Here is a 26995-nt window from a genome sequence, read left to right on the forward strand (position 1 = left end):
TGGTAGTCACACTCCGCTAGACCAGTTAGTTGATGCCCTAGGCCCTCTCGCTAGCCATCTTTCGTCCACTGTAAGAAACCTCGGAGTGTTCCTGGAGGGCTCTTTTAAACTCGAGAAACAGGTGTCCACTGTGGTAAAAAACAGCTTTTACCAGTTGCGTCAGATTTCCAAAGCAAAGCCTTTCCTTCCTTTAAAGGACCTTGAAAAGCTTATCCACGCATTTATTACATCCAGATTGGACGACTGTAACTCCCTCTACTCGGGCCTCCAACACTCCTCTCTTTGCCGGCTTCAGTTAATTCAAAATGCAGCTGCGCGTCTTTTAACAGGTACAAGAATTCATGAACACATAACTCCAATTTTAGCCAAATTACATTGGCTCCCTGTTAAATATCGTATAGATTTTAAAATTCTTTTGTTCACTTTTAATATTTTGAATAATTTAGCGCCCAGTTATATTTCTGATTTACTCCATTCATACAATCCCAACAGGGCACTTAGATCGTCCAACCACAGGCTCCTAGCACAACCTAGGACTCGAATGAAGTCGAGAGGCGACCGGGCCTTTGCATCCGTGGCACCCAGACTCTGGAATAACCTCCCCGTTCATATTCGCACTGCCGAGTCTATCCAGTCTTTTAAATTACGTCTTAAAACTTATTTTTTTACTTTGGCTTTTGATTCTGTCTAGTTGGCTGTTTTAGCTTGTTGTGTTGTTACCTATTGTTTGTTGTCCTCTTTTATTGTTTGTTTTAACTGTCTCATGTTTTTATTGACTGTGAAGCACTATGGAAATGCCCCTGCATTAAGAAAAAGAAGCCGGTCAAACAGATCAGAGCCCCGATGGGATCAATCTCCACTTCTGCGTCGCTTGAACTGGTGTCTGTGGACTATATGCACCTGGAAGCCAGTAGGGGGGGCTACGAGTACATCTTAGTAGTCATCGACCACTTCACCAGGTTTGCTCAGGCCTACCCCATGAAAAACAAGTCGGGAAGGACAGCGGCGGAGAAGATATTCAATGACTTCATCCCCAGGTTTGGATTTCCAAGGCGGCTACACCATGACCAGGGCAGAGAATTTGAAAATGACCTGTTCATGGCCCTACGACACCTGGCTGGGGTTGCTCACTCGAGGACGACACCATATCATCCACAGGGCAACCCAGCCGAGTGATTTAACAGGACGTTGCTCCAAATGCTAAGGATGCTGGAGGAGAGGGCGAAGAGCAACTGGAAGGAGCACCTACCCCAGATAGTGCATGCCTACAACTGTACCAGGCATGAGGCCACAGGCTTTTCACCCCACTACCTCATGTTTGGTCGGCACCCCCACCTCCCAGTAGACCAAATTTTTGGCCTGTTAACCAGAGATCAATCTGAAACACCTCAGAGTTATGCCAAAAAGTGGGCGTCACGGATGAAGGAGGCTTACCGTATTGCAGCTGAGAACAGCCAGTACTCCAGTGCAAGGGGTAAGAAGTATTATGATCGTCACATACAGAACACAGTCACTCTCCAGTCTGGTGACAGGGTCCTAGTCCGTAATATGAGTGAGAGGGGAGGACCTGGAAAATTGAGACCCTACTGGGAGCAAACTGTGTATGTCGTCAAGGAACAAGTGGGTGACAGTCCCATTTACAAAGTATGCTCTGAGGCAGGTGGTGCTAAAACCCGCATACTTCACAGAAACCTTCTACACCTGGTAAATAATCTACCTGTGGACTTACCTGACCTGCAGAGGGGGCCATTGCCATCCAGAGGGGCTCGAAGGAAAAGGAGTGACCCTGCTGTGGGACATGACGGGATGGAGACGCCCGAAAGCAGCAACTCGGAAAACTCAGACAGTGAAGCACCCAGAGTGCAGTACTGGCTCAGAGTATCACCACAGGCTCAACGCCAAACAAAGAATCTGAGACCAATGCGTCAGTCCCAGAGAAATATTGAAGGAGCCCAGAATGTCCCTGGAAAACAAATATACATGCCACAGTCAGGAGGTGATATGGCAGAGCAACCCAGAGGCACTTCTCCTGAAAGAGAAGTTGAACAAGAACAAGGTGAAAACCAAACTGCAGACTGCTCTGTTGCTGATCCAGAACACCTTGATGCGGAGGAGTGTCCAGAGACAATGGCTGAGGGTGATGAGGCTCGACCGCTGACTTCTCAGGAAGCCACAGTGAGGAGATCCGCCAGGGGCAGGAAACCCCCTCGGGTTCTCACATACGAGTCCCTGGGCCAGCCATCTTACCGAGCACACGGGTCACTTAACCCCGCTGGACTTTGTACAGTACAGGCCCTGCCAGTCTGGGGAATGCCACCCCTCGCTGTGCCACACTACATCCCATACACACTACATCCCATCTTACTTTTATTTTTTCATGTCTATTTAAGCGCAATTTATGACAGTATGTTTGCACTGAAGCACTGCAGCAATTTCCTAATGTTGTAAACCTGCTCAACATTTGGCAATAAAACCCTTTCTGATTCTGATACCAACCATTCCCCTGCACTGTCGTGCCATACACAAACCCATATTGATACACACACTGACAAAATACCTTCGCTCTGAAATACGAAGATCAAGAACTGTTTCTAGGTGAGCGAGTTAAAGTGTTAAGAAGTGTGAACTTTCTGTGTATTTTTCTTGAAATGTCTGGAGCCATCTTTTTTTGTTTGGGAGCATGTGATCCACACAGAAATGTGGTCACAATTGTGAGTTAAGTGTTGTGATATATGGAGATTATTATGCATGTTTTATTTTGCTGGTTTATTGGTGTAATTTAAATCCACAATGTCATGTAAGTTCCCTGTTGCCAGGAGAGTGTATAACACTTTGGACAGTAGGGGGCAGCAGCGTGCTTTGGGAACTGAGTTGGGTGCATAGCTGCCGTAAGTTTTCCATTCTGGCAAGACTGACCAGGCGAACGGCAGCGTGTCTCCTGTGTTCACTTTCTCTCCTGTTTTACAGGATCGTAATCTGGCTACGCGCCCATCATAGTGGGGCCTGTAACATGTGCGCGCGTGTGTGTGTGTGTTAAACCCATGCAGTGAGGATTCAGAGCAGAGAGTCAGAGTTCAGGTCCACGCCCAGCACACGCTGGCCTCTATGCTTAATTACACGGCGGGACTTTGCACGCTGCTCAGCGCCTCTGTGTGAGGAAATGTTCCCGCAAACAGAAACTTTTAAAACGTGCACAGAGCACGGCTCACTTTTACAAACACCAATCTTAGAGTCCAAAATGATGTGCGTCAGAAATGCTTTGATTCGCTTCCAGGTTCTAATTCTCATTCACAGCAGGACAGCTACAAAGTGCACACACATGGCCAGAGTCCAAGCTAGCACGTTCGACTTAATCAAGGCCGGGTGGAGGGATTAGCCCTTTTTCTTAAACTGGGTTTGATCTCATGCACAAACATTTGATGTGAACAGAGGGTTCAGTTTCCTGGAGTTTCTCTGTTCTGAAACAGTTCAGTTTTGGCTCTGCAGGTGTCGCTGTGCTGCAGCCACACGACAGAGGATGTCAGGCAAATCAGTGGATGTTTGCTAATGTCCTGGTAGTTCCTCACACTCTGGTGGTCAAAGGCAGAACTGAAAGCTGCTCCTGAGTTAAACCATAAGCTATAAAGATACATTTATCATTTCTTATACTGTAACAGTCCATATAAACCTTTGATGGGCTGTTGCTGTTTGAAGCACCCCCTAAATGACCAAAACAAACGTTCTTCTTTATTTTCTGGCTGTTTGCAGCCCTCTAGTGGTTGTACGTGGAACTTCAGTTGAAAGTGTAGACATTTAAACCGCTAATCCTTTTCCAGAAAAACGAACATGCAGATAAACACTGACGTTCAGGCTTGATGTAAGCGCACATTATTCATGACCTCTCCGCCTATTGGTTAGTTAAATGCCTCAGCAGTGACCAATGACTCGTGGTTAGCCGTCCTGACAGCAGACTCTGATAAGCACCCAGAGTCTTGCAGGCTTTGGGATCTGGTCTCATATGAGCAGCTTTTATGACATAATTATAGATCATGTGGTGTGAAGTCAGGGAGGGGTCAGGGCTGCACGCCCCATCAGCAAACAAACCCAGCAGCAGTGACACACGGTCCGCTTGATTTTTCTCCATGTAACATGAAAGATGCTCAGCCTGTGAGTGTCTGACTTCATCAGAGGGTCTCTGCACTTGATTTTCATGCTTACATCATTTACACTTAGCATTTATCAGACAGTCAGCGACTGCACGGAAACCTCCGATTGTTAAGGAAAAATGTGAATTCTCCACCTGGTTGCTGGAAGCGGTCACAGGGAGGTTTAGTGCTTCTCCATCCAGCTGGTGAATCCTTGTTTTTCCGGGCCGACCTGTCCGGTCTCTAGGCCTGTCCAACAGCTGACGTCACCTGGTTAGTGGTGAAAACCTAAATTTAAGAAGCACTGCTCATGAGAAGAAAATGTTTAAGATCACTTTGATTTGGAGGGGGCGGGGTTTATAACTTTTGCCCCAACCTGCCACCAGAGGGCGATTGCCATGCTGTCCATCTTTATATACAGTCTGTGTTTTCAAGTTTACCCAGTCAGGAACAAGGAGAACCGCTGGGTGAGTTTGCCCTCCTCGGTGACTGTCAGGCTCCTCCTGCTCTTCCTGAGCACAAACACTTGTAGTTATGCAACAGGCAGAAGTCTGTCTGTGAACGCCATCTGCTGTGGCAAACGCAAACAGAGCAGCTCACATTTCCAGCGTGCAGCGCTCTGACACACTGGGATTTTTCCACAGCTCTTCCCATCTGCTAAACTGGGCTGTAACACACCTCCATAATGGTTTTCAGGCAGTTCACAGAGGACTGGCACTGAAAGTCAAAGAGTCTGGAACTTTCCACCACAAAATGGGTGAAAATGAGCTCAGCGGGGTTTTTGGGTTTGACGTCACTCCCTCGTCCTGTCTCCGTTTCCTCTCCTGGTCTCTGTTCCAGCACCTTAACTCTGCATCAGGGAACGTGTTTTGCTTTCGGATGATTTGCACGCTTGTTGCAGGCTTCGTGATGACTTGTGTGTTTAAGGAGCAGGTTGTGTATTTGGAAACGGCTCGGCACCTTTGATTTGTATATAATTTGGAGTGAATGTCATAAACACGTCATCATGTGGAAGCTTTGTGTAGTCTGACAATAAAGTTTGAAAAAGTGTTGTGATGTTGACTTTGTTACAGCTTCATGCCTGCACTTCACACCAACAGTAATAAACAACAGTCACAGTCAGACCAACAGGCTTTGATTCTAAATACCAGAGGTGGGACCAAGTCATTGTTTTGCAAGTCTCAAGTAAGTCTCAAGTCTTTATCCTCAAGTCACAAGTCAAGTCTCAAGTAATGTCAGGCAAGTCAGAGTCGAGTCTCAAGTCACTGGTGTAAAAGTCCGAGTAAAGTAACAAGTCTGAAACTTTGAATTTCAAGTCCTTTCGAGTCTTTAAAAAAAAAAAAAAATGAAAAAAGCATGTTGCAGTTATGCTAAATGTAAATATTAGACCATGTAATTTTAAAATCTGTGTTTTTCTCAACACATGACAAAATAGTGAACTTAGAAAATATACACAAATTGTGAAATTGCACCTCTATAAAATGCAGCTCAATTAAACCTAGCTCCAAGAATAATTTTCACCGACAGTTCTGAGATAAGCTGCATGTTATTCTTGGATGCGCTTGTAGGACCGGCTTTAAAATCGCATGACAAAAGTATCATACACATTAAAAAAACTGTATCACCAACGTAGCCTGGACAAGATTTGCTTGTTAGATGAAGTCATGATCTCATCGTAGCAAGAGAGAAGCACCACCTACGTTCTTTATGCAACTTCAACTGTCGGAGAAAGTTGGAAGTTGTTCCATCTCTGTCTGTGATTCTCTTCTTGCATGTTTTGCATATTGCATTTCAGTTTTTTGTTGACTACTTCATAGTTTATGTACCTGAAAAAAATAACTCCTTGCAGCATTTTTGAGCGGTTTTTTTTTTTTTTTTTTTTTTAAATCTGGTTAATTTGATCGGCTGTGCTACAGCTCACGCACACATACATACGGAGTGTGGTTTGAATAAATGAATCAATGAATTGAATTAATGGTGCACACTTTCTATATAATATGCATGTTAAATTTTATATTTGGGGTGAAATATCAAGTCTTTTCAAGTAAACCGGTTCAAGTCCGATTCAAGTCCCAGGTCATTGGTGTAAAAGTCCAAGTCAAGTCTAAAGTCATAAAATTAATGACTCAAGTCTGACTCGAGTCCAAGTCATGTGACTCGAGTCCACACCTCTGCTAAAAACTTTATTAAAGCGAGTCGCTGAGACATTTCCTCACAGCTCTGCAGCTTTTCAAAGTTCACAGAAATAAAAGCGTTTAAAAAACTCCTAACTAATAAACTCCCACAGCGCCCTCCAGCGGCGGCCCCCCGAACAACAGCCTGGAAACCACCGAGTGACGTTTGGGAAGCGCAATAGCAGCGAGACAGGAAGCGGAAGAACTTCAACGTAAGAGCACTGGGTCCTCCTGCGCTTTCTGCTGCCTGTCCTCAACTAACGAACCAGCAGAGGGAGCCCAGGGCTTTGTTTTCACACAGCGGGTGAAAGGAAGCAACAGCTGACACGATCCGCTCAGTAAATGTCCTTTTACCTGTAAGCCTGGTTTAGTAACCTGTCCTAATAAATTTGTGTTGTATTTCTTATAAGGGGCAAAGTGGTGTCAGCCCTGCGCTGAGAGGGCTGTGCTCATCCATCCGCCCTGTTCTAACAAAGACACGTTTCAGGAACACCTGTAGTTCCCTTTTATTCATATAGCATCAGTGAACAAACACACGTGTTACTGTAAGGTGAAGACCCCACAGAGTTAATGCAGGACAAACGTTCACTCGGATTCATTGATGAAGTGAATGCAGGACTACGTGTGTGTCCTTCTCATGAGTGGACACACATGGATGTGAACCACGCGTGTTTGGCTGAGCCAAACAACCGCAGCAGTGATTCGAACCTAAAGTACTCTGGATACTGTTACTGTACAAATACTATTACATGTTTGTTGGTCAGGTGTCCTGTAGGAAGAAAACACGTGAATGTGCATGAACGCGTTTACATGAGGACAAAGTGACTTCAAGGGAAATACAAATCTTCACATTTTGATGTCTGTCAGTTATTTTGTTCATGAAGTTTTAATTTACGAATTTTTGAGCAGATGGTGTAAAAGGTTGTAACTGTATCGAAGTGTAAAGATATAAAGAAATTAATTTAATGAGTTACAGTGAAAACCAGTGTCTGTAAATGATAAACACGACTTTCAGTTTTTCTATTCATACAAATTTTATTGTGAAGAAACGGAATTTTCCGTTTTAGAGTTGAAGGAATGTCCGTAAATAGTAGAGAAATTCTACGGAATCTTCTGTTTTACCGGAAAAGTTCGTGAACTTCAGTAAAAGATCTACGATTTTTTTTTTACCCGAGCGAGGCCGCATCTGTCCACGCCAGTGTAAACCACAGCACAGGATCCACCCACTGCAAATTAACGACACTGCACACTGACAACCCCAACTGCGACTACACCTCCCAGCCACCTCCTCCCAGCTTCCCCGACATTAAAATACCGAACTTATAGACCCCACACACACCCCCACACCCCCAACCTTTCCCCTGAACAAGCATCCTTTATAGGATGCTTGTTCAAGGCTGCAGTTGGTCCAGAATGCTGCAGCTCGTCTTCTGACACGTACTAAAAGATGTGAACACATTTCCCCGGTACTTGCCTCCCTTCATTGGCTCCCTGTCCGCTTCAGAATTAATTTTAAAATTTTATTGTTGTTACAAAGCCCTGAATGGACAGGCTCCCGGGTATTTGTCTGACCTCTTGCAGACTTATACCCCCCTTAGATCTCTTAGATCAAGTGATCTTTTGCTTTTAGCTGTACCAAGGTCGAGGCTGGTTCATGGAGGTGATCGAGCATTTGCAGTCGTAGCGCCTAAGCTGTGGAGTAATTTACCCCTACACATCAGACAGGCTCATACTGTCAATCTTTTTAAATCTTATCTTAAAACACATTTTTATTTACTGGCTTTTAATACAGCATGAGAGTTGTTTGTTAATTCATATTTGGTGTTTGCTTTTAATACTCTAAGTTGTTTTATTATGTATGTTGTATTCTGGTACAGCACTTTGGTAAACGCTCCTGTTGTAATTAAATGTGCTATATAAATAATTAAACTATTAAACTATTAAACTATATGCATGCGCGACGGGATCCCAGAGACAGCAGCTGATCCGGCGGGGTCTGGAGTCCCTACCTAAACACGGCACCCATCCTCCCCTCCTCACCCCCGAACATAACAGCCTTTCCATCCAGCTGGATCGCCGGTGTGGTGCCAGGGTTGGTATCCCCAGACGATTTGTTTCCCCTGCGTCGGGAGCGCGCACAGGGCTGTCCGAATCACGGATGAACACTATCTGTCGTTTTTAGATTTAGTTCACAAACACTTCTTATAAAGACGTATTACTGCTGAAATATTAGCGGCGTTGGCTCTTTAAACAGTAAAGTTACAGGATACAAATAAATATGAGCCACGGTGTGGAAATGATGCGCCGCGTGAGAACTTTTAATGCATCATTTTCTCCTGTAACCCACAAACACTCATCAGTGCGCGCTCCCGACGCAAGGGAAAAATTCTACCCTGGCACTCTGACACGCCCACGCGTGATGTTAACCACTCAGTTCCTACTGTGAGAGGTCCACAGTTCATCCCGATCACATTACAATAATTTAATAACATATTATTAAGATACAGAAAACTAGATCCAGCTTAAGGAAAAAAAGTCCACGGAGACCAGTGTAGAACTGTGTTGGTGCGGGAGGCTTTTACTTTGAAGGGCGTGGCAGGAAGCGGTGGTAGGTTTGATGTGGAGAGCTGAGAGGAGCCCGTCTGCGTCACAGTGTAAGGAGAGTTTCTGGGAGCTGCTCGTCTTTCTCCGAGGCTGTGGAAGCTCCGCTCCGGGCAGACAGGAGGTGAGTGACCGGGCAGAGGGCCACCGAGGCCGGCCGAGCATGTCCACGACACCGCTGTCTGTGTGTGGCTGTGTCGGTTCCGCAGGGAGCAGTGACCGGCGGGCACTCCGGGGCCGGTTTATGGTGTTTAACTACCGACTAGTACACGCGAGCAGGGGCCAGACTGTGGAGCGGACACCGACCAGCCGCGTGAAGTGATAACAACAACAATGATCATCATGATAACAATGATAATAGGGATAAGTGACTGATCAGAAAGTCAATCAGGGTGTCCGTGGTCACTGAGACTGTGTGTTGTGTTCCTCTGAACAAAGCGCTCATTAAACTAATCTGGTTTTGCCTTTTATTGTTTTAAACGTGGGAGAGTGGACAGGTTTCACCGTGGGCTCAGATTATTATATCACGATCTGTCACTCTGACAAACACCACGCTGACTAAAACTACTGTAATGCGCCAAATCACAACAACAGCGCCTTGAGGCGACTTTTGTTGTGATTTGGCGCTATATAAATAAAATTGAATTGACTTAAGTGCACGAGACTGTCCAGTTATTATTATTATTGTTGTTGTTTAGCAGCACGGTGGCGCGGTGATTAGCGCTGTTGTCGGGTCTTTCTGCGTGGACTTTGCGTGTTCTCCCCGTGTCTGTGTCCAGTCTGGTCTGTCTCAGACTGGCGACCAGTCCAGCGTGCAGGGTAACTGGGAGGCTCCAGCCCCCTGTGACCCTGACAAGGATCACCAGATGATGGATTATCGCTATTGTCACTGTTATTGTTGTTGACTGTGTTGTGAGTAGGGCTGCTCAATTAATCGAATTTTAATCACGATTACGATCTGGACTTTCAACGATCATTAAAAATGAGTGAGCCGATTATTAGCCCCTCCCTCGTTTATCCGCGACACCTTAAAGGCCGGTCCGTAAAAATATTGTCGGGCATAAACCGGTCGTGGCGCAAAAAAGGTTGGAGACCGCTGATTAAGAGGACCCGAGGGAAGCGAGGGAAGCTCGGAAAGCTAAGCAGGAGTTATTTGGAGAGGAGAGTGACTGCCGTTGGTTGAAAAGACAGGTAAAAAAAAAACTTCAGTGGTGTTGCACACTATGTTATATTATTTTTTAAAGTCATTGTTAACCCTTTAAAGCCGGTCAGAGCAGCACGCTCCGTTTTGTGTAACTATTTTTAAATCCCTGTAGAACCGGAACCGCGTAAGCTAGCGCAATAATTTGTTTTGCATATGGGCGATCGTGGCTCAAGAGTTGGGAGTTCCCCTTGTAATCGGAAGGTTGCCGGTTCGAGCCCCGGCTCGGACAGTCTCGGTCGTTGTGTCCTTGGGCAAGACACTTCACCCGTTGCCTACTGGTGGTGGTCAGAGGGCCCGGTGGCGCCAGTGTCCGGCAGCCTCGCCTCTGTCAGTGCGCCCCAGGGTGGCTGTGGCTACAATGTAGCTGCCATCACCAGTGTGTGAATGTGTGGATGACTGGATGTGTAAAGCGCTTTGGGGTCCTTAGGGACTAGTAAAGCGCTATATAAATACAGGCCATTTACCATATGAAACCGGAGGAGTTGTACTTACATCTGATGCCATCAGCTTGTCCTCGGTCACGGTTTCCTTCCACAAAAAGCTTTGCAAAAATTGCATAAAAAGCGCTTGCAGGAACAAAAGCATAATATTCCTGTAGTATCAGGTAAATGTTAAGTGGTAGGAACGTTTCTGCTGGGTTGTTGTTGTAGGGGGGGATGGAAAATAATAAAGGACACTCATGGAGTAATGGCGCGTCTCGTGTGTCTGTGAGTTATGCCTCCAGTCAAATAACATCCATAACCTCAAATAACGGAACATGGTGTCAGAAGACAATTGGAAACGTTAGTTGGGCATAAGTGAAAGGTTTCGGCGTCGGTGCCAGGTTAAAGGTCGGCCATAGAGGAGCTGCGCGAAAAGAGACGTGGCGTCATGAGTCAGTTTCAAGTCACCCCGCCGGAGAAGTTCACTTTTAGGTCCGACGACTGGACCAAATGGATAAAGCGTTTTGACAGATTTCGCATCGCGTCTGGATTGGAGACGCAAGCGGACGAAAATCAAGTGAACGCCCTTATCTACACTATGGGCGAGGAGGCAGAGGACATATTGGTATCCCTGCACCTGACTCCCGAAGAGGCGAGCGATTATGAGACCGTTAAAAGGAGGTTGGATGCTCACTTCGTAGCCCGAAGAAACATCATATTTGAGCGAGCGAAGTTTAACCAGCGCCAACAAGAGACGGGTGAGTCAGTTGACAACTTCCATACTGCACTGCATTGTCTGGCAGAACATTGTGGATACGGGACTTTGCATGACGAAATGGTGCGAGACAGATTTGTCGTGGGTCTGAAAGACAAACGATTGTCAGAACAGCTACAAATGGATCCAGAACTAACGCTAGAGAAAGCGCTTAACAGAGCCCGACAAAGTGAGCTTGTAAAGAAGCAACAAGAGATGCTAAGCACTAACTTTAAAATGGATATTACCAACTCACAACTGAACCGCGTCCATGCTAAACGGCAAGAAGGGGCACGTCCCAAGCAGCTGACACCGCTACATAAACAAACCGCCAAAACACAGAAAGAAAAAAAGACACAATGCAGAAGATGTGGAGACATAAAAGGTCACAATCTTCAACAATGCCCTGCGAGGGAAGCCGCATGTAATTACTGTAAGAAAAAAGGACATTTTGCCAGGATGTGCAGAAACAAAAAACTGTGTGAAGTCAATGCTGCAACAGTTTCAGAGAACAGCGATACAGATGATGAGGTCGCTTTCTTGGGTTCCCTCTCTGCGGACACCAAAGAGAGTCCATGGGTAACAGAGATACATGTGGACAAATGCAACACATTCTTTAAAATCGACACCGGAGCGGATGTCACAGCAGTCCCAGAGACTTTCTACACACAGCATCAGTTGGGGAGATTGGATAAGCCCAAAAGGGTTCTGCAGGGCCCAGGAGGAACACGTCTGAAGGTAAAAGGCATGTTCACAGCCACTCTCAGCAAGAACAACCACAAAACCAAAGAAGACATTTATGTCGTAAAGGGTTTATGCACACCGCTGCTGAGCGGGCATGCTGCAGTGGCACTACAGCTGGTTGCTAGAGTTAATCATATTAGCTTAGACTCTATTGACGCTGTCAAACAAGAATTTCCCAAGCTTTTCAACGGCTTAGGCAAAATGGAGGGGGAGTACAATATTGTTCTGAAACCAGAGGCACAGCCGTTTTCCCTCTCGACCCCTAGGCGAATCTCTCTTCCACTCTTACCAAAGGTTAAAGAAGAGCTGAACAGGATGGAGCAGCAGGGTGTCATTTCCAAGGTGGAGGAGCCCACTGATTGGTGCGCGCCTATGGTGGTGGTTCCTAAGCGCACAGGCAAAGTGAGAATATGCAGCGATCTCACTGAACTAAACAAATATGTCATGAGAGAGAAGCATCCACTCCCTTCAGTAGAACACACACTAGGACAGCTTGCAGGAGCAAAAGTGTTTTCAAAGCTGGATGCCAATGCAGGATTTTGGCAGATTCCCTTATCCAGGGACTCTTCTTTGCTCACGACCTTTATTACACCTTTTGGTCGGTATTGTTACAATCGTCTGTGCTTTGGAATCTCATCAGCCCCAGAACACTTCCAGAAACGGATGGCACGCATTCTTGAGGGTTTAGAAGGAGTCCTCTGCCAGATGGATGATGTGCTCATCTGGGGGACGTCACAAGCAGAGCATGATGAGAGACTTCGAAAAGCACTGGTTCGACTGCAGGAGGCTGGAGTAACATTGAACGACAAGTGTGAGTTCTCCAAGAACAGGATAAAGTTCCTGGGGCAGGTCATTGAGGCATCGGGGTTTAGCGCAGATCCTGACAAGACGCATGCCGTGAGTTCCATGGATGAGCCCAGCAACATAAGTGAGGTGAGACGCTTCCTGGGCATGGTGAATCACCTAGGAAAGTTTCTTCCTCACCTGGCGGAAAAAACGCGCCCCCTAAGAGATCTACTGAAGAAGTCCAACCTGTGGTCATGGGGGCCACAGCAGCAGCAGGCTTTCGACGGCATCAAAAAAGAACTGACAACACCCCCAGGGCTTGCTCTGTATGATCCAAATGCTGAAACGTGCGTATCAGCTGATTCATCTTCGTATGGCTTGGGAGCAGTGCTTCTCCAGCGGCACGCCGATCTAGGGTGGAAACCAGTAGCATACGCTTCAAAAGCTCTCAGCGCGACAGAGCAGCGATATGCTCAAATTGAGAAGGAGGCCCTCGCTTCAACATGGGCCTGTGAGAGGTTTGCAGAGTTCCTAATTGGGAAAACATTCCACATTGAAACAGACCACAAACCTCTGGTCTCGTTGCTTGGCTCCAAGGGCCTGGACGAGCTTCCACCTCGTATACAACGTCTACGCATGCGATTGATGAGGTTCTCTTATACCATATCTCATGTTCCTGGTAGAGACATTGCAACAGCAGATGTACTGTCCAGAGCTCCTGTATGTGACACAACTGAGGGTTTGCCGGAGGAAGAAATCAACTTGTATGTGGAGTCCGTCATAGCAAGCCTGCCAGCCACAGAGCCACGACTCAGAGAAATCCAGACACATCAGGACAATGACAGCATTCTAAGCCAGCTGAAGAAGTTCTGTGTGGAAGGATGGCCAGATAAGTACTCCATCGGAAGGGTTTTCCAGCCTTATCTGCCATTTTCAGGTGACCTCACAGTCCACAATGGTTTGCTTCTTTATGGGAGCAGAATAGTGATTCCCACATCGCTCAGAGCAGACATTCTGTCTAAACTACATGAGGGACACCTAGGAATAACGAAATGCAGAGAGAGAGCTAAACAATCTGTTTGGTGGCCAGGCCTGAGCAGTGAGCTGATAAAAGTGATTGGGACCTGTGACACTTGCTGCCGTGAGCGGACTAACCACAAAGAAACCATGCTACCTACCGAGTTCCCACAAAGACCGTGGGCCATGGTGGGAACTGATCTGTTCCAGATAGAGAATAAACAGTACCTGGTCATTGTGGATTACTTTTCCAGATTCTTCGAAGTTGCCAAACTGACATCTACAACATCAGAGGCAGTGATCGAGCACTGTAAATCAATCTTTGCACGTCATGGCATACCAGAGCGGGTTCGCTCTGATAATGGACCTCAGTTTTCGTCTGATTCCTTCAAAAGATTTGCACAAGAATGGGGTTTTAGCCATGAGACATCCAGTCCCCACTTCCCTCAGAGCAATGGGGAGGCCGAGAGGGCAGTCAGGACCATCAAAAGTCTTCTTAAAAAGTCTGGCGATCCCTATCTCGCCCTTATGGCATACCGGGCCACTCCATTGGCAAATGGCTACAGCCCAACGGAGCTTCTCATGGGTAGACGGATAAGGACAACTATTCCTGTCATCCCATCACAGCTACATCCAAGAGGTACGGACACAGACAAGCTCAAAGCTATAGAACAATCGTACAGACAAAAGCAAAGACAAAACTACAACCGCAGACACAGAGCACATGATATGCTACAGCTCAATCCTGGAGACAAAGTGTGGGTCTCAGACATGGATACTAGAGGGACAGTCGTGTCCATGGCAGGCTCACCGAGGTCCTACATCATCAAGACAGCAAAGGGCACGCTGAGAAGAAACCGTTACCATCTTACATGGACACCTGGGGCACCAGAGATTTCTGGCGATCCACCAGAGGCTTCACCTGAGAACTCTGTTCCAGCTGCACAGATTGTGTCGGTTCCAGACACTATCTCACAGGAGGCCAGCCAGCAGACTCCTGAAGCTGGGAGCCAAATCCAACCCAGGTCTAGGAGGCCTCCAGCATACCTAAAAGACTATGTTTGCTCATAGGGCTTGGAACTGAGTGAGCACTGGGGCAGAATAATCCCCACACTCAGGCTGAGGGCTGGGTAGTCTACCCCATCCCTCATAGAGACAATGAGAAATAAAGCAAATGGTTGCACTGTTTAAACATGTTGTTTGTAGCTGCACTGAATAGTTCAGAAATGTGCACTTATGCTTAGTGTTCAGAGTTGTATACTTTGAGAGTTTATTTTTGGACATTCTGAGTAGTCTGGTTTGAAACCAAGCGAGTTCAGTAAACAAGCTGTTACCAGATAAAGCACAAGGACATAGTAATAGTATACTTTAAAGCGTGCGGGTCTAATCTGTTTTCTTGGTTATATTCCAGCATCACATCCTATTTAGTAGGGGGGATGTAGTATCAGGTAAATGTTAAGTGGTAGGAACGTTTCTGCTGGGTTGTTGTTGTAGGGGGGGATGGAAAATAATAAAGGACACTCATGGAGTAATGGCGCGTCTCGTGTGTCTGTGAGTTATGCCTCCAGTCAAATAACATCCATAACCTCAAATAACGGAACAATTCCAGAAACAGGCTTCGCCGATCAGCTGTTCTTAACACTTCCCACCGTGAAACAGACGTCAGCGCGAACTATCACATGTCCGCCATTTCCTGGCCAAAACCGGAAGTGACGTCATTTTCGCAGAAATGTAGTTTTTTACTTGTAGGCCTTAAAAGCCTATACTGGTCATGTTTGACTTTTCTGAATAGTTGCTGGGATGCTTAGAACTCGAATTGCACTGCTGGAAATAGTTTATTTTGATGCACCTGCTGTTTTCTTTGCAAATTTGCATCATAGGATTGTTTTTTCGTTTTTCCTGCAGTATATAAAAATTGCTGTATCTCCAAAATAAAACTATGAAGACACTCAAAATAAATTTCCTGTTGTAAACTATTTTTTGCAACTTTTTTGTATTTAAAGTTTTGAGGGACAAACCTCTTAAATTTCTCCAAGTAGAAATATATGTAAAAAAACCAAAAACGATTTTCAATTTGTTTTTTGTAGTTTATTGCACTTTTTTGCAATTAATGTAGTTACTATGGACTTAATGCATACATATTATTAAAATATGGGCTATAACAGTTGTATAGCAACTTGAAATGCTCCCATAAATGGCACTACAACATGTAAAAAATTAATATAAGCTCTGGTGGACTTGGTTCTATAGTAGGTCTTAAAGGGTTAAATAAATATCGTCAAATAATCGAGATCTCAATTTCAGTGAAAATAATCGTGATTATCATTTTTGCCATAATCGAGCAGCCCTAGTTGTGTGTTTTTCACGTGTGGTTTTTCAAACACCATACAGTAAACCTTTGATGTCCTGGTGTTTCACGCTCATGAACCGTCCTCATCGTGATGTTTTCACTGAAAACAGGAACTGGGAGACTTTCACAGCGGTGCTGAGGCTCCCAGCCTCTGGACCAGACTCGGGGTCCTGAGCGTGTTTCCAGTCAGTCTGCACGGCTCCTGTTTTTGTAAAAGAACGTCAGTTTTTTCTGCAGCTGCCGTCTCGTGAACACTGAGTAAAAAGTTCACCTTCAAGCTTTAACTCTGGTTTCTAATAATGTGGTAGAAGTGATGCACGTGGGAGGATGTGAGAGTGCTGAGTACAGCAGGGCGATATTGCCACAAATATTTATCACGATATATATTTGAAAATTTGCGATAACGATATAACTGACGATATAATTGATGCGAGACAAAATACAACTCCACAACATTACTAGCGCAAAAAGACAACCTTCCATTTATTTTCACTTAAACAAGAAGCTGGTTTTTATGTACATTAAAGCTTTATAAAAATGTAACAGTGCAAATGCAAATTCCTTGCTGAAAGTTTAACCAAAAGGCATTTCCAGTAGAAATGGGCTGACATATCCTGAGCATAACCATGTATAATATCCACTGAAGTTAAAAAGAGGTGCTTTGCAACATTAAACTGCAGTGTGCAGTACGTATTTTTCGTACCATAAGGATTATAAGGCACATTAAGCGAAACAAAGCAGTCAGATAAATCAAACTTTATTAAACTCATTCTTCTTGCTTCCTCCACTTCTGTACCATTGATTCATTAATGTTGAATTCTCTGGCAGCGGCTCTATTCCCATGTTGCTGCAGTATATTAATGACTAACCTCGTATTGTGGATGGATTATCTCAGTTGTTCTTCTGACTGAAGTTTGGTCCGTTTACAGCATCCTGCCATGCGATTGCATTTGTCTCTAACCATCAGGAACCCTCACGTTAACTTTTATCGAGTGGAAAAAAGTTAGCGTTCATCTTCCAGCTTCACTGTGTTTATGCTATGCTAACATAGCTGTGTAGCTAGCGGTCACGTAGCACATCATTATATAGCAGCTAGCCCAACTTCAGTAACCCTACAAACGTCACTGCTGTTTAGTTTCCTGTCTTCATTTATGTTGGAAGTGATAGCAGAGCTGTACGTTTGAATTTTTTCAGAAATCTCTCAGTCAGGACATGCTATATCATGTTTAGGTGGAAGCTAGCGAGCTAACTTCCTGCTAACTTCTAACTCCGTTAAATGTAATAACTTTTGTTTTCATGGATGCCTGGAAGTTAAACTTCATAGTTACACCTGGTAAAGCAGCAATGCTGATCGTTTTATTAAAGATGAAATAATTTAGACAGTTTTTAACGCTCAGTGATGCTGCAGTGTTCGTTTGACCTGAAGTATACGGAGTTTAGGACCCAGATTACTCCCAGATTTAAGGGCATCTTAGTCCGACAAATACGACAATAACAACGGCCGCTTGCATGTTCTGCAAAAAAATGTGCTTTGTCGTGTATCTGACGGACAAACACCAAACCAGTTCCACATCACTGAAGTTGCACCATTTTTACAAACCAATTCTGGTTCATCTGTTTCACTCAACAATCCGCCATGTGCGTATGAAAACAAAGGCACTGCGCATGCGCGTTTTACTCATATTCTATCGCTATATTTCATTTTCCTATCGTTGCCTAACATTATACCGCTATTACCGTGAACGGTATAATATGGCCCAGCCCTAGTGCTGAGGCAGCAGGGCTGGGCTCAGCGGCAGAGGAGGAAGAGGAGAGAAGGGGCCAGACTTGCTGTGATGTCATCATTCATGCTTGATGCAACATGTTGACGATGTTGCCCACAAGTCTGAGAGTCTGTCTCTCTCTGAGCGTCCTCTCCCCTCTCTCGCCGTTTGCAGTGCGTCACTAAATGTTGTCTTTTTAGTGTTTCACCCTGTTTCCCTGCTCTCTTCCTGTGAAAAGGGGTTTTTGTCACCGCTGTCTGATGGTGGGGGTTTTCTGTCTTCAGGATGAAGCGGCTGCAGTTGGGCAACTAACTGAGTTTATGTTTAATTGACTGAAAATCTTTTCTCGAACTGAAACAATCCGAAACATTACAATCGTCTCGTCGATGAGATGTAAATGTAGATGATGTTTCGCTGCAGCTGGACCGCGTGGTGCTTCCTGGCTCTCAGCGCGTTTGCAGACGTGACGATGAATCCTGCCCACCTGTGACGATGGCCTGTCTGCCTCTGCTGCTCTGCCTCAGCTTGCTGCTGCACTCAGGTGAGTCATGTAAAAGCAGTCAGGTGTTCAAATTAGGGCTGCCACGATTAGTCGACTAGTCACGATTACGTCGACTATCAAAATCGTCGACGACTAATTTAATAGTCGACGCGTCGTTTGAAGCTTTGTAAGATCCTGAAAGACGCAGGAATAAGTGGCAGGATTTAAGAGTGTAATAACGGACTGAAACAGAAGATGGCAGCACTGCATGTTCAAGGATGCCGGCTGCCGTTAAACCCCGAAAAAGAAGCAGCTGTGTCCCAGAATTCATAGCGCAGCCCAGCTCAGTTTCCAACAATGGCGGCAGCTAGTTAGTTTTAATGTTACTCTTATTATTCTTTCTGGGTCACAAAATAAACGTTTAACATATTTTCAGGCGAGAATGTAGCTGTGTAAACCTCAAATATCTGCTCAGTTTATCAGGACACCACATATTTTCAAAAGCGCTCCGACGTTTTCGGAGACGTCTGTTACCCACTAGCTCGATAGCTAGCCGGGGGCTAGGTCACTAGAGCCGTGAGAACACCGGACTCCCCGCAAATCGTTTTCAAACCCACCGCCGTCTTTCGCTACTCAGGTTAAACATGATATATAAGTCACTTAGATAACTTAAAATGTTATTGTTTGGCTTTTTTTTGTATTTTTTTTGTTCCTGAGTAAATCGGTTTGGCTGAGATTAAAGTTGTAGTTTTTACACAGCTGAATAAACATCAAGCAGACAGCTGATTATCAGAAGTGTGAGATGCTCGAGAATATACTCCGGTGTCCTGTTATAAACTACGAATCCTTGAGGCCAAGTCCATAACATGTAACTGTTTCAATTAGATTGATTGTCATTTTAACTGACTTTTTTATTTGAATTTTATTGAATTTTATTTTTTATTTTATTTGTATTCTTTCACTTATTGTTGCATGTGTGTTGTTGCTGCCTGTGTTTGAGTAATTTCTGTAACTGTGAGACATCTGCTGCTGCCTATCTTGGCCAGGTCTCCCTTGAAAAAGAGGTTTTTAATCTCAATGGGATAATAAATAAGGAGTTTATTAAACTTCACCGAAACAATCTGCAGATTTCATTAAAGTTTAACAAACTATCATCTTGTCTTTATTTTTAGTTAGCACAGACCTTAAACACTTAAAGCTGTAAGCTAATGATAGTTATATAAGAGCAGATGCTGCTGGTGCAATAAGCTGTACGTTTTACGTCCAATGGATGATGATCTGATTAGTCGACTAATCGCAAAAATAATCGGTGACTAGTTGACTATCAAAACAATCGTTTGTGGCGGCCCTAGTTCAAATACCGTCCTGCCCCACCCACACACAGGCTGATACCTGTCAGGTATTGTTTTGGAGGAAGGAAGGTTCAGGGTTTAAGTAATCATGGGCTCATCCGATTAGAGTGAGAATAAGCAGTCATCAATCATTTATAGGTTTTGTCGTTTTATTGTATAACGGGTAAAGGAAAGAAAGACACACATGGACTGCTCTCTCTCAGCTGCTGCCCCATGTGGGAGTGAAGAAAGAGTGAGGGGTAGGTGAGTGCAGTCCTTATATGCCGAGTGACAGGTGAGTGCAATTAAGGCCAAGCACCACACCCAATCAAAGGTGAGGAAAAGAAACAAGGTGCATCTGGTGAAGTGAATGTGCTAAAAGGTGAGCCTTTACAACAAGTATACTTTGGATCCTCGTGACTCAGCAGATTGCCTCACATATTTTCTCTTTTCTTCCTCTCGCAGAGCTCGCTCATCCGCCTCCCGCACCTGTTAACCTTTCTGTCGACTCTCTGAACTTCCGCCACGTCCTTCGGTGGAAGCCCGGCGACAACACGCCCCCTGGGACAGAGTACGGGGTCTTTGTGAGGTAATTTGTCCGCCGTCTGTCCTCACGTCCTGTCACTCTCAGCCTGGTAACATGAAGACGATGGTGCTCACATCAAACCCCAAAAAACCTCTGAGCTCTGTGGGTGATGTAGAAACGCAAAGTTCAGACGCTTGAAGGATCAAGTTCAAGCTCAGCTGTGACTCCAGGCTTTTATTAACACACACACACACACACACACACACACACACACACACACACACACACACACACACACACACACACACACACACACCTGAGATAAAGGACAGGATTAAACACCTGTAAATAAAAGTGTTGCATCAGCTGCGTGTTTTTGTCAGATGCTTCCTGTCGAAGTTCAGAACACGATATTTTTTCTAAAGGAGGGTAAAAGTCCCCCCGTAGCCTGCTGGGAAATTCCACTGTTGCTTCTTCTTTTTTACCAAAAGAACGATTCAAAAATAGATTTCCTGTTTTATTTTGTAACTCACACAAGTTTGTCTGCACTTTTCTTCAGATCAAAGAAAGAAATGAAACAACAGAATAATTTCATTTTTAATTATATTGTAATTATGCAGCTATACAAAGTTAGTTACACACAAAGATGTTCTAGCACACAGATCGTGGTTATTTTGGAGTGCGTGGAGATGAAACAGGAAGTGAAAGCAGAGCGGCGGGCTGAGGTTTGTGGGGACCTCTTCAGACCAGGGTCACCAACCTCTTTGCCCTGAGAGCTACTTTAAGGGTACTGAGTACTCCGAGGGGCGACGTGTCCGACACAGAGCTCGCCTTTAATATTCTAATATTATCAATAACAGATATTAGTGTGTGTGCAGGGACGACTCACACACTGACAGTGGGAGTTCTCACAGCTGATATCTCTGTGAACATGTTTGTAGGAAACCATCAGCTGATATGTAACCATGGAGACTGCCCCACGTTTGTACACGTCCTTCATATTTGAATGAATCTTCTAACATTTGTACCGATCACCAAATCTGTTGCATTTCCATCATTTTTCACGTTTTTCTACACTGTTTGACTTTGTTTGGGCCGCGTTGCTGTGGTGATGATCTCCTGCTGGTGAACCGCGACCTTTAATCTGCTCACGTTTTCAGTCAGCTTCACTGGCTCCTTCTTCTTCTTTGGTGGAATATCTGCCTGGGCGGGGTGCTTTCTCTCTCCTGGGCGGTTTGTTCACAGAGAGCAGCTGGGATGGCTCTGACGCCGTTTCAGTTTCAGCACTCATCGTGAGGGTTCGCTTTACGTTTGCAAGGTTTAACATGAATACACTGAAACTGCTCGTGGCTTCGTGTTTTTCAGCTAGTTCAGAAACTGTGTTCTTCCTCATACAGCGTCCTCGTCACCAAACCACAGCCTGTGGGTCCAACGAGTCTTTATTGTCTTACAGCTAAAACGCAGCAGCATCCGGCTGCCTTCCTGCATGTCTTAGAAATGATTTTCAGGTTTCACTGAGTCTTCAGAGCCGGTGTGCTGGCCTCAGGTGAGCCAGCTTCAGGCCTCAGATGGGTTTCCATCAGGATCTGAACGAGCTATCAGAGGGGATAAAACCTGTGACACATGGTGCGTTCACTTGTCCTGTTTTAGCTCTGAAATATTGGCGTTGTGTCATATTCCCGTCTTAAGCACCCTGAATGCATCATCTTTTATCTGGAAACACGTCTACAGGCCTCAGCAAGGTTAAAGGTCACAGCCTCGACAGCACGGCTTAGGTTTGAAAAGCTGCGTCTGAGCAAAGCAGCAGACTTCTGAGCTTTTTAATTAACATCTAAACTCCTCTCTTATTCATGAATGGTAACCTGACAGTAAACGTCCAATCAGAAATCAGCTTTCGTTTGAATCTAGGACCAGCTGGATTCGAGACATGAACAGCTCATCGTCGCTGTTTGAGCAAACAGTCGTAACACAAAGCAAATGTTTCTTTTACTGTTTTTGTCCTTCTGATCTAAAATGTTCTGTTTGTCATTGTTCAGTGAGGAATGGAATGAGTGGGAACAGCAATGCAACATACCAACGCAGCCCCAATGCAACCTAACATCTGGAACATCGATGCCACTGATGCTACCAGAGTGGGAGTCCCAGTATTACCTGCACGTCAAAGCGTTCTTCAACCAAACCTGGTCTCCAGAGTCCGGAAAAATAGATTTTGTCCCTTACAAAGAAAGTACGTCAGCATGAGCGTCTTCTGGGTTTCACACTGGTGCATTTGGATTTAAGTGTGTCCCATAATCCAGATCAGGCTTTGATTGAACTAAAATCTCTGGACTGGTTGAATCTTTACCAAAAGGTGACCGCGTGTTTTCTTCTGTTTACAAGCTAAATTAGGTCCTCCAGAGGTCTCACTGGTCGGATATGAAAACTACATCCAGATCAACATTTCACTGCCTTGGCCCGATGACCTGCCAAACTTTCCCAGTATCCAGCAATATTACGGAGCCAGTTTCAGAGTCTCATTTCGGATCGGAACCGATGGAGAAATTGGGGTAAGACATCCATTTCATCTCAACATCAACGTGCAGATTTAGACCTCCATCCATCCATCCATCCATCTTCATCCGCTTTATCTGGGGCCGGGTCGCGGGGGCAGCAGCCTAAGCAGAGAAGCCCAGACCTCCCTCTCCCCAGCCACCTCCTCCAGCTTATCCGGGGGAACACCAAGGCGTTCCCAGGCCAGCCGAGAGATATAATCTCTCCAGCGTGTCCTGGGTCTGCCCCGGGGCCTCCTCCCGGTAGGACATGCCCAGAACACCAACCCCGGCAGGCGCCCAGGGGGCATCCTTGTCAGATGCCCGAACCACCTCAACTGGCTCCTTTCGATGTGGAGCAGCAGCGGCTCTACTCTGAGCCCCTCCCAGATGGCCGAACTTCTCACCCTATCTCTAAGGGAGAGGCCAGCCACCCTTCGGAGGAAGCTCATTTCTGCCGCTTGTATCCGCCGCTTGTATCCGTATCACTACCCACAGCTCGTGGCCATAGGTGAGGGTAGGGACGTAGATCGACCGGTAAATTGAGAGCTTCGCTTTTACACTCAGCTCCCTCTTCACCACGACGGACCGGTGCAGCGTCCGCATCACTGCAGCCGCCGTCTGTCGATCTCCGGCTCCCTTCTCCCATCACTTGCGAACAAGACCCCGAGATACTTGAACTCCTCCACTTGGGGCAGGAACTCATCCCCGACCCAGAGTGGGCACTCCACCCTTTTCCGGCTGAGAACCATGGCCTCAGATTTGGAGGTGCTGATCCTCAACACCAGGGGCTCTGCCACCAAGGAGTTGTTTAACTGCCTCAGTGACCTCGCCTCCGGAAATTGGCGGGTCATTCCCCTCATCCCCAGACTCTGCTTCCTCCTTGGAAGACGTGTCAGTGGGATTAAGGAGGTCTTCGAAGTATTCCTTCCACCGCCTGACAATTTTCTCAGTCGACGTCAGCAGCGCTCCGCCAGCACTATACACAGTGCAGGTAGAGACGCCTGATACCTGACGGTTTGCCAGAATGTCTTCGAGGCAGTCCGAAAGGCTTTTTCCATGGCCTCTCCGAACTCCTCCCACACCCGAGTTTTTGCTTCAGCCACTGCCCGATAGGATAGATTTAGACCTCAGCTGGTGAAAGTCTTCATTCTAGAGTTCCTTTAAACCTGTTTGAGGCTTCAGTCACATGGGCCTACAGGCCGGTCAGCAACCTCTCGCCATCCTGTCCCTGAGCCAGCGGTCGCTGACTGGTGTCCAGGCGCGGCTGTAAAACGCATACAGTACATATACGATATAAAAATGGAAATGCAGCCAATCACAGCAGGCTTCTGCCTAAAAGCAGGTGTCGGGTTGATTGACATGAGGAGACTTTGACTTTGAGAGTCACCTGTCAGAGCAGGTGTTGCACACCTGGTCAGGCCTCCAAAGGTGTCTTCATGGCCGCGTAGAGGTCAGAGGAGAAAACGATGCTGAGGATCACACCAGTGGGTCGTGGACAAATCCCAGATGTGATTTTAATGACACGTTTCCTCCTTCTTTGACTTGCAGACGCTGGAAACAGAAAATAAAAGTTTTATCCTTGAAAACTTAAAGAAAGGGGCGGAGTACTGCATAGAGGTGAAGCTCAACACCAGAGAACTAAACAACCATGAGCCGTCTGCCTGGAAGTGCACCTTCACCACGGCGGTGGACCAGCAGAGAGGTGAGCTGATGTGCAGCCGGTAAGGCGGGCGTTGTTGCTGAATCAGAGCATAATGAGCTGCCACAATTCATCTGCCTCCTTATCTGTGTAAATATGCAGAGGGAGTAATTACTAACACATGCCAGGGCTGCCCCTCTCGCCAGTGGGACTCCTCCCCCAGCCACCTGCTCCACCCATCCCTCCCACAGCACAGCCACAAACCACACCCCTCCGCTGTACTTCGGCTGGTTCAGACGGTCGTCTGCATGGAATAATGTGTGTCTGTGTGTCTGCAGGCCTCACTTTAGGTTTGGTCATCGGCGTCCCGATGGTTGCCATCTTCATCGTCACGAGCTGCCTGCTCCTCCTCTTCTACACGGGAGTCATTTGTAAACTGAAGGAAACTGTGCCCAGAGCTCTAATTGTAAGAAATCCAGTTTCATGTGCACTCTAACACCTGTGGTTTGAGAGATTTTATAATGATGTGTTTATTTCTGCTGTGAAGTTGAACATCGCCTTCATTTCATCCATGAGCGTCTCTCAGAGGACAAAGTTCAAACGCTTTGAAGCTCCACAGTCGTAAAGCTCCTCCAGCATATTGTGATTTGCATTTCCACAGAAGGACCAAAGTCCTTCAAAGGTTAAGCAAATGAGTCAGCTGAGCTGAAAACGACTTCTGTTTTGCCCTGCTGCTCTGTGTATATCTTGCTTCAGTCTTAAATATGATCAACCTATCTCTAATAATCGGCTATGTACCACAGGCCTTCAAGCTGGCTGTAGTTAAACCTTTACTCAAAAAGCATCTCTAGACCATCTCTAGATCCTTGAAAGAGTAGTTGTCAAACAGCTAACAGATCACAGTGACTGTCCCCAGAAAACAGCTTTGGCTGATGTGTTTGTCCTGCATACTTAGACACAGCTGTGACTCGATGATAGACATCTTCAGCAGAGTTTGCCTCTGTTCCTCCTTCTCAGAGCTTCTTTCTCTTCTCTTTGTAGACGGCTCTAACCAAAGGCTACGTCCTGGCCCCGCAGCCCACCGTCCCAGATCCCATCTCAGTTACCTCGGAGACCAGGGAGCATAACAATCACACAACATCACCTTCTGCCAACATTGACGATGTCTCAGAGGACGACGATGATGGCAACTATGTGAACAGAGCAGTGGATCTCTCCTCGGGGGAGAGCTGCTGCTGTGAGGAGCTGTCTGGCAACATGTCAACGAACAGCGAGCCAACGGCAGCACTGGACGCTGGAAGCTCAAGGTTATTTGCTAAGGTGAAAGTAACGGCGCTGCCTGCAGAGTCTGACGAAGGCCAGGTGGAGACGGAGGTGGAGGGAGCGCAGCTCTGTTTGGTGAAAGAGAGGAGTCGAAGTGGAGTCTGGGGACAAAGTCAGGACGAGGAGGTGACGAAGTCCAAAGAGGACAAGGAGGTGCGGGACATCTCCGGCAATGTCAACCTGTTCTCAGTCACCCTCGCCTCAATGGCTGCACGCGATGGAGATGAGGAGGACGTCACAGGCTTTTTGAAAGAGTCCAGCCTGGAGGGTTTACCTGCCACAGACTCACAAACTGAATCAGATCACCTGACACCTCAAGTATTCCCGACACACACAGACCGCACTGCGAGCAGATGTGAAGGCAACAGCACGGACACGCTAACTGAAGAGGAAGAGGAGGAGTTCTCGCCCTATTTGAGAAACAGATGATACTGATGTGTGCTGCTCTGAGCGTCGATGACTCGCAGGGTCTCCTCGTGTTTGTAGACCAGCTTATTATTTGGTGCTGCAGGTCAGAAGATCTGCAAATGAACCAGCCGGATTTTCTGTGTCCGACTTTTTGACTTGTTTGACTGTGAACGTAAAACTGATGCTGCCAAATGGGGTCCAGACACTTTTTAATGTTGTTTGAAAATTAACATAAGCATTTTAAGAAAATCAAAGGAAACTGTGACATTTCTCTTTCTAATGTTCTTCATTAAATATAGATTTTAATGTTTGCTTTTCTCCTGGTTTCCATTCTCTGTACTTCATAATTAAGTTTGGGTCATCTCACGCTGGGTCTCCTCTGTCTCAGACAAACTGTTTTTGCTGCAGTGACTTTAAAACTGCTGCTTTCTAATTGGCTGCCCCTTGTAAACAGAAGCTGGCTGGAGCTTCTGAGATGACCATATAAGGGTATACCCTCCCTCTGATATAATAGAGTCTCAGGTGTAGAAAAAACTGTCTGCAGAAGAGCCTTTGACTCACTTGTTCATACATTGAGCAATGTTTCATATAAACATCCATGGCTGGAACAGAAGATACGTGAACAGAAATTAGCAGAAAAAGAATAATGTGATAATTATTACATTTTATTTTTTAATATTTAAAAAAATGAGTCCTTAATGATTTTTCCATGCTACCTTACATTGGTGTCGTGGGTTTAAAAATTTGACTTAACTCAAAATTTTGATTTAGTAAATTGAAATTTTGACTTACGTACCTCACAATTTTGGGATCAAAC

General features: G+C 45.8%; 1 protein-coding gene across 3 annotated transcripts in view; it reads left to right on the forward strand.

Annotated features, from left to right (window-relative positions):
* LOC146651677 (uncharacterized) overlaps positions 1-26489 on the forward strand; it is a 55959-nt gene extending 29470 nt beyond the window's left edge. The window contains exons 1-8 of one of the 3 annotated variants that reach the window (XM_085384761.1): positions 8762-9023; positions 18360-18480; positions 20217-20340; positions 22314-22504; positions 22657-22823; positions 24357-24510; positions 24786-24913; positions 25489-26489. In XM_085384761.1, coding sequence (XP_085240887.1) covers positions 8916-9023; positions 18360-18480; positions 20217-20340; positions 22314-22504; positions 22657-22823; positions 24357-24510; positions 24786-24913; positions 25489-26199 — 1704 coding nt within the window. In that variant the 5' untranslated portion in view covers positions 8762-8915 and the 3' untranslated portion in view covers positions 26200-26489. Of the gene's footprint in view, positions 1-8761; positions 9024-9065; positions 10091-18359; positions 18481-20216; positions 20341-22313; positions 22505-22656; positions 22824-24356; positions 24511-24785; positions 24914-25488 lie in introns of those variants that run through there. The other 2 variants (XM_085384762.1, XM_085384763.1) reach the window with 2 other exon arrangements.
* Positions 26490-26995: the final 506 nt, after the last annotated feature.

This window comes from Rhamphochromis longiceps, linkage group LG16 (assembly GCF_057381845.1).
Source record: "Rhamphochromis longiceps isolate RC_006_pf linkage group LG16, R_longiceps_female_GT1.1, whole genome shotgun sequence".
Lineage (NCBI taxonomy): Eukaryota > Metazoa > Chordata > Actinopteri > Cichliformes > Cichlidae > Rhamphochromis > Rhamphochromis longiceps.